We start from the raw sequence: 8,551 nt of genomic DNA, 5'->3' as shown, positions 1-8,551 counted from the left end.
AATATATGAAGGTAACGAAAAAAAAAAAAAAAAAATTATGGACTGTTACTTGTACCTTTTCTACATGATTGGTGCCACAAGGACATGTTTAATTTCTGCTGATGAACTGTGTGATCAGTGATTGTAAAAAAAAATTATGGACTGTTACTTGTACTTTTTCTACAATATTGGTGCCACTAGGACATGTTTAATTTCTGCTTATAAACTCTGATGAACAGTGTGATCAGTGACAGTGTATTTTATGGAACTGCTTCTGCTGAGAAATGTGACTTGTTGCTGTGTGTACCTGGTCAGCTTTGCTGGTGCCACTAATGGACTGCTTCTACTGAAATGGTGTTACCTGTTGGTGTCTGCACCTACTCAACATTGCGGGTGCCACTGATGGACTGCTTCTACCGAAATGATGTCACCTGTTGATGTCTGCACCTGCTCAACATTGCTGGGTGCCACTGATGGATTGCTTCTACTGAAATGAAATCACCTGTTGCTGTGTGCACCTGATCAACATTGCTGGTGCCACTAATGGACTGCTTCTACTGAAATGGTGTTACTTGTTGGTGTCTGCACCTACTCAACATTGCTGGGTGCCACTGATGGATTGCTTCTACTGAAATGAAGTCACCTGTTGCTGTGTGCACCTGATCAACATTGCGGGTGCCACTGATGGACTGCTTCTATTGAAAAAATGTTACTTGTTGGTATTTGCACCTGTTGACCATTGCTGGGTGCTACTGCTGGAACTGTCAACTGCTTATTCTTGGGCTATGGAAAGCGTTTATGTGAATATTTGTATAAACTGATTTTTTGTGTATTACTGTTTGTGGAAAGCTATGAGACTCTTACCTGCACATATTCGTCATTGCTGACGCTATTGATTGAATTGTTTAACCACATAATACTTGTGTAAACTATTATGTAAAGTCACATGTATGAAAGAATTTGTATTGCTTACTGTATTCTATATAATAGGTTATTGAAAGGTCAGTGCAAAGCCAAAATTTTATCTAGTTATATGATATTTACGTATTAATATTATCTTTTATTTTTGTCTATATTTTTTTGACGAATTTGGTGGTATTTTCACCACCAATGCTGGCAAAAATACCATCAAATTCTAGCCGTGGAGGAAGGGCATATGAAAGGTGGCTACACTGAGCCACAGCGCCAGAGATCGCTAGAGAGCATTGTTCCGCCGCCTCCACTGGCACAGTGATTATTGAGATGTCGTAGTGGGCAGTGCTTGTCCAGGACTCGTAGTAGTCAGTTCGTGTTCAGATGTGCTAGTAGGGAGTGCTTGCTGAGATGTGATGCTGAAAGGTTCTTGTTGAGATGTGGTGATAGCGAGTCGGTGTGGAGATATATTGTAATTATGAGAGTGATTTTGGTCAATATATGAAGGTAACGAAAAAAAAAAAAAAATTATGGACTGTTACTTGTACCTTTTCTACATGATTGGTGCCACAAGGACATGTTTAATTTCTGCTGATGAACTGTGTGATCAGTGATTGTAAAAAAAAAATTATGGACTGTTACTTGTACTTTTTCTACAATATTGGTGCCACTAGGACATGTTTAATTTCTGCTTATAAACTCTGATGAACAGTGTGATCAGTGACAGTGTATTTTATGGAACTGCTTCTGCTGAGAAATGTGACTTGTTGCTGTGTGTACCTGGTCAGCTTTGCTGGTGCCACTAATGGACTGCTTCTACTGAAATGGTGTTACCTGTTGGTGTCTGCACCTACTCAACATTGCGGGTGCCACTGATGGACTGCTTCTACCGAAATGATGTCACCTGTTGATGTCTGCACCTGCTCAACATTGCTGGGTGCCACTGATGGATTGCTTCTACTGAAATGAAGTCACCTGTTGCTGTGTGCACCTGATCAACATTGCTGGTGCCACTAATGGACTGCTTCTACTGAAATGGTGTTACTTGTTGGTGTCTGCACCTACTCAACATTGCTGGGTGCCACTGATGGATTGCTTCTACTGAAATGAAGTCACCTGTTGCTGTGTGCACCTGATCAACATTGCGGGTGCCACTGATGGACTGCTTCTATTGAAAAAATGTTACTTGTTGGTATTTGCACCTGTTGACCATTGCTGGGTGCTACTGCTGGAACTGTCAACTGCTTATTCTTGGGCTATGGAAAGCGTTTATGTGAATATTTGTATAAACTGATTTTTGTGTATTACTGTTTGTGGAAAGTTATGAGACTCTTACCTGCACATATTCGTCATTGCTGACGCTATTGATTGAACTGTTTAACCATATAATACTTGTGTAAACTGTTATGTAAAGTCACATGTATGAAAGAATTTGTATTGCTTACTGTATTTTATATATTAGGTTATTGAAAGGTCAGTGCAAAGCCAAAATTTTATCTAGTTATATGATATTTACGTATTAATATTATCTTTCATTTTTGTCTGTATTTTTTTTGACGAATTTGGTGGTATTTTCACCACCAATGCTGGCAAAAATACCATCAAATTCTAGCCGTGGAGGAAGGGCATATGAAAGGTGGCTACACTGAGCCACAGCGACAGAGATCGCTAGAGAGCATTGTTCCGCCGCCTCCACGGGAAGTGATTATTGGGATGTCGTAGTGGGCAGTGCTTGTCGAGGACTCGTGGTAGTCAGTTCGTGTTCAGATGTGCTAGTAGGGAGTGCTTGCTGAGATGTGATGCTGAAAGGTTCTTGTTGAGATGTGGTAATAGCGAGTCGGTGTGGAGATATATTGTAATTATGAGAGTGATTTTGGTCAATATATGAAGGTAACGAAACTTGATTTATTTTTCATTATTTCCATGTTTTAAATAATGTGTCATTACAGGTTCAGTCAACAAAGCATCTGGCTTGTGTTCTTGGATTAGAGTGTAATTGTGGTTCTCTTGAGTAATTATGGTATTTGTATTTTCTTTAATTAATTCAGTATAAATGGTATTTGAAATTCTTGTCTTTTGAAGAAGAACCGTTCCAGATGTGTACGTTGAGTCACACTCCCACACACAGAACAGTGATACTTGTGCTTTGGTTTCGTAGGTTTTATAGTTGCTGGGGACTTAATTAATTAATTAATTAATTGTGTTAATGAAAATTTCCATTTCATTCCTTGTTGTTGTTCTATGCAGTCAGATAGCGTAATAATACTAGTCAGGGCCAACCGTTACGAGACTTCGTAAACGGACAGACAGCTACTAAAGCAAAAATTAAAATTATTTGCATTTCATAGAATTAAGCCCCCATGCAACTGTTTTGACTTGTTTGGCCTGTCTATCCAAGACAATGTGTTGCAAATTAATTCTGTTGTTGTTCCTCAAGACAGCATAACCGATTTGTGTAAACAATACAGTGACATATTTAAAGACGAACTAGGTTGTGCTGCGAACTTTGCCGCTCATATTACGTTAAAAGATAATGCTCAGCCCCGATTTTTTCGTGCTCGTCCAGTGTCTCACGCCCTCCGGGCACCTGTAGCAGATGAACTTCGTCGTTGGCAAAACAACGGTGTTATTCAACCCGTTTCAGCGAGCCAGTGGGCTTCTCCCTTAGTTATTATAAAGAAACCGTCTGGCAAGTTACGTTTGTGTGCTGATTTTAAGTCGACAGTTAATCCTCAGACTGTCATTGATTCTTTTCCTTTGCCTAGACCGGACGAGCTGATGGATAAGTTAGGGGAAGCTCGTTTCTTTTCCAAAATTGATCTCCGTGAAGCATATTTGCAATTGCCCCTCGACGAGCAATCACAACAGTATTTTGTCATAAACACGTCGTTGGGGTTGTTCCGTTTTCTGCGTTTGCCTTTTGGTTGTGCGTCAGCTCCAGCTGTTTTTCAGCGTTTTTTGTCACAACTTCTGGCTAATGTGCCATCGTGTTGCAACTATTTAGACGATATTGTTGTGTCCGGTCGGACGCCTGCTGAACATTTCCGTAATTTGGAGTGTTTGTTTACAGTGTTGTCTCAGGCAGGCCTACGTTGCAACATCGATAAATGTTCATTTTTCCTTACGGAAATGGAGTATCTGGGACATGTTATTAATGCTCAAGGCATTCATCCCTCTCAGTCACATTTAGCAGCTATTCGTGATTTGCCCGCCCCTCGCAATCTGCATGAATTGCAAGCAGTTCTTGGCAAATTGACATATTATATTAGGTTTATACCTAATGCATCACAGATTGCTGCACCGTTGCATCGTCTCCGCCGTAAGAATGTTCCGTTTGTGTGGTCAGCTGATTGCCAATCAGCCTTTCAGCAGCTTAAAGAGGCTTTATTGAATGATCGTTGTCTGGTCCATTACGACCCTAACAAGCCTCTGGTGTTAGCTTGTGATGCCTCTTCTTTCGGCCTCGGTGCTGTGTTGTCTCACCGAGTCGGTAACACCGAACGTCCTATTGCGTTCGCCTCTAAATTGCTAAACAAAGCTCAGTGTAATTATAGCCAATTGGACAAGGAAGCGTTGGCTATTGTGTTCGGTGTCACAAAATTCCATCACTACCTCTATGGTAGACCATTCTATTTAGTAACAGATCACAAGCCCCTGACGTCACTGTTTCATCCGTCTAAACCAGTTCCTCAGCGGACAGCTCAGAGACTACAACGTTGGGCTCTTTTGTTATCACAATACCAGTATGAGATACTGTATCGCCCTACAGCTCAGCATGCAAACGCTGACGCGCTTTCTAGATTGCCGATTGCTGCGGATGATGTCTTCGATTCCTCTGACGACTCTTGCCATCAGATTGACGCCGATGAGCATCAATCCCTCCGGGATTTTCCGATTGATTATCGTCAGGTGGCACGTGAGACAGCTACGGATCCTCATCTGAGTTTACTATTACGTTTTGTTCAACGTGGTTGGCCGTCCAAGGCAAAAGACATATCGGATCCTGTGGTTCGTCGCTATTATCCGCAACGTCATCTGTTGTCTGTTTCGCACGGAGTTTTGCTGTTACGCACCGAGAATGACCAGCTTCGTGTAGTGGTTCCCCAAGTGCTCCAATCCAAGGTCCTCGACTTGTTGCATCAAGGTCATTGGGGAGTGGTCCGCACCAAGCAGCTTGCCCGCCGTCATTGTACATGGATCGGCATTGATAAGCAGATTACGCAGATGTCTACAGATTGTTCGACGTGTGCCGAACACCAAGCTGCTCCGCCTCAACGCTATTTTGAGTGGGCACGCCCTGCCGGTCCCTGGCAGCGAGTACATATTGATTTCGCTGGTCCATATTGGCATTCTCGTTGGCTCATCGTGATAGATGCATTTAGTAATTTTCCGTTTGTTGCGCCCATGCAGTCTACAACATCTGCACAAACTATACAGGCGTTGACTTCAATTTTTTGTATTGAGGGTCTTCCAGAAGTTTTAGTGTCTGACAATGGTCCACAATTTACCTCTGCTGAATTTGAAAGTTTTTGTTCTGCCAATGGCATTCGCCATGTTCTTACTCCGCCGTTCCACCCTCAATCGAATGGTGCAGAGGAACGTTTTGTACGCACATTCAAGGATCATATGGACCGCCTTCGTGCTACGCACTCTCGTCAGCAGGCCCTCATCACGTTCCTGTCGTCGTACCGGACCACGCCACGCGACGGCCCTTCGCCTGCGGAGCTTCTCCACGGCCGTCGTCATCGCACCCTACTACGGTTGTTGCACCCCCCGGATCGACCCGCCGCTTCTGAGCATCGCACGCGTTTTCAGCGCAACGACGCCGTTTTTTTCAGAGTTTATCACGGTCGCCGTCGTTGGGAACGTGGTACCGTGATAAGTGTCCAGGGTCGCGGTTTTTATACTGTTCAAGGTGCTACTGGGGTGCACAGGAGGCATCAGAACCAGTTGCGCCGCGCTGGCCGCCCGGATTCTGCCGCTCGTTCTTTGTCCACAGATTTGGTCCGCGGCGGGTTCCAGCCGCGCCTTCCGACTCACGCCGACAGCCCGTCCCGTTGATGCCTCCCGCGCAGCTTCATCTGGGAGCGCCCCAGGTGGTCGCTCCGGCGCCTGCGGTCCCTCTTCAGTCGCCACCGCCTTCGGAGCTGATGGACGTCGACCCCTCAGCCGGGCCGCCTTCCCAAGCGGTGGCTGTGCAGCCTGTCCTGCAGCCGCTTTCCTTGGGCACCCCCAAGGAGTCTGACACCGCAGCGCCTTGTCCGGCGCCCACTCGGCAGCCGTCGACGCAGCGTCAGGAGACGCTGCCTCTCTTCGTGGGTCCCGACGCCCCGTCGCGTCCAGTACCAGAAGCTGCGCCCGTGGTCACAGGCGTGCACCCTGACCTCGGTTTTCAGTCGGTGTTTCCCGAGGCCCCGCGCAGCCAATGGCTGGGGTGCGGACCGGGGACTGCCACCGACAACAGTCTCCGCCCCGGTCTCTTCTGCTACGCCTGCGGCCAGACCCCTCCCCCGCCGTCGACGCTCGCCACGTCATTATTCAACGACGGTGCGACGATTTGGGGGGGAGGAGTGTTATATCCTAGCCAGTAATGCCACCCGAGCCCGCTGCCAAAAGGTTGGCAGCATCAAAGTCCGGACGCCGTCCGCATAAGCAGCGCCAGCGAGACAGGAAATCGCCGCAAGTCTGCGCGCGCCACCGCTGGCTTCTGGTTTCTTAAGCGCTGGAGTCGCGAGCGCTAGGACAGTTCTGGATTCGCCGCTCAGTTGTATACTCGCCACCGAATTGTGTACTTGCTAGTCAGTTGTGTGTTCATCGCAGCAGATTTGTTGTTTGTCGTCAGCCGACGCTGACCTAGCCGCTCCGACTCGAACTAGACAGATTTCTGTAGACACGGAGTTCACTACTGTGTTTCTGTATCTTCGTTAATAAATATAAGTACCGACTTTTATTTAATCAGAGTGTTTGGGTTTTCATCTTTCTGTTCACTGTTCCAGCGGACCGGTCGGCCCGCTATTAAAAGTGTGGCGGTGACTTCGTAAGCCGTTTCTACAGCGAATTGTTTGTCGCTACGAACGCCGCCACAAAATCTTGAACTCTTGGTTTTTTGTGTTACATTTACGTCTGTTTTACTGTACGATGTACAACGTACTGTTTTCCATTTTCCAGAATGAGAACCACACTAAATCTTCACAGCGAGCAAGTTTTAAAATCGCATTTAGAATTGCACAATCTGGGAGACCCTTTTCCGAAGGGGAGCTTGTGACAGGGTGTCTGATTGATGCTGCAGAACTTGTGTGTCCCACGAACGTTAGTAGGTTTCAAGACATCAGTCTATCCAAACAAACAGTGACAAGACGTATCAGTGCTATGGCCGGTGATCTGCACAGGCAGCCAATAAATAAGGCTAAATACTTTGTTGCTTTGTCTGTTGCGCTCGATGAAACAACAGATCTTACAGATACAGCCCAGGTTGTGATATTCATACGAGGTTTTGATAACGCACTTTGTGTAACAGAGGAGCGACATCTGTGCGTAGAAACATGCACTACATGTACGCTGACGGCTGCGGCGTGCACGCTGTGACCCGGAAGTTGCACATGTGCAGGAGCACCGCACGCGTGCAGAATTTCTGGCCGGCCCTGTCTTAAAATATGCATTTTAGAGCCCAACTTTACTGGACATGTTTGTCTTGTTTTTGGCCCATGCAGCTACCTCTGAAACAGGGAGTGTTTTTTTAAGATTATGTGTACATGTAGACGTAGGCTTTCGCGGACGTTGTCACAGCCAATAAAATTATTCTGGGTTTCAGGCAGCATTGTCGTCTGTAAAATTCCGACGTTTCGGCGACTGTTGCAAGGCGCCGTTCTCAGGCTGTATTGCTAACTGCTGAATGAGCACTAGTTTGGATACTTATATACTATGGAGGAGTGCTGTCATTGGATGTGAGGTTGAGGAGGAAGGGTATTAGGAGTTCATTTTATTGGTCTTTGCATTGTGTGTTATCATTGGCGGAAATGGGCGTTTGCCATTGAAGTTCGCTTTACTGCTTTCTCGTCGTGGGAGTTTACCGTAAACCAGAGGGGAAACTTGGACACAGAGTTTATATAGGAAGCCCACCAACACGGACAGGTACCTGCATGTATCCTCCCACCACCATCCTACGCAAAAGAATTCGGCCCTGCAAACTTTAACTAAGACAGGCTACAGGATCAGTGATGAACACAACCTACAAGCTGAGCTACAGAACCTCAGGTCCATTTTTGGAGCGAATGGCTACGAGATGAGGATGATAACACAAAAACATAGCGCCGAAGGAGAAGGGCAACAGGGAAATGCAGAACGAAGCACAGAATACCGTCATGCTACCATATGTACAAGGGGTTAGTGAACGTCTGGGCAAAATTCTCCGTCGGGCAGGCATTAAACCGATTTTTCGTAGCAACAACAAAATAAAAGACATTCTGGGCTGGACGAAAGATACAACTGACAAGTTTCATGCCGCCGGAGTTTATGAAATCGGGTGCGAATGTGGACTGGTGTATGCAGGTGAGACTAGCCGGCCAATAAGCACAAGGTTAACTGAACGCGAGAGATACATCGGCCTCAAACAATTTAACAAATCAGCGGTGGCAGGACATGAGGAACAGTGCAGGATAAA

General features: G+C 45.9%; 1 protein-coding gene across 1 annotated transcript; it reads left to right on the top strand.

Annotated features, from left to right (window-relative positions):
* Window positions 1-5,951: 5,951 nt before the first annotated feature.
* LOC126199132 (uncharacterized) lies at window positions 5,952-6,482 on the top strand. The gene has a single exon (XM_049935887.1). The coding sequence runs from the start codon at window positions 5,952-5,954 to the stop codon at window positions 6,480-6,482; it is 531 nt and encodes a 176-aa protein (XP_049791844.1).
* Window positions 6,483-8,551: the final 2,069 nt, after the last annotated feature.

This window comes from Schistocerca nitens, chromosome 8 (genome assembly GCF_023898315.1).
Source record: "Schistocerca nitens isolate TAMUIC-IGC-003100 chromosome 8, iqSchNite1.1, whole genome shotgun sequence".
In the NCBI taxonomy this organism is placed as follows: Eukaryota; Metazoa; Arthropoda; class Insecta; order Orthoptera; family Acrididae; genus Schistocerca; species Schistocerca nitens.
Note: the sequence above shows the minus strand (reverse complement) of the source record. Positions and strands in the feature narration are given on the sequence as shown.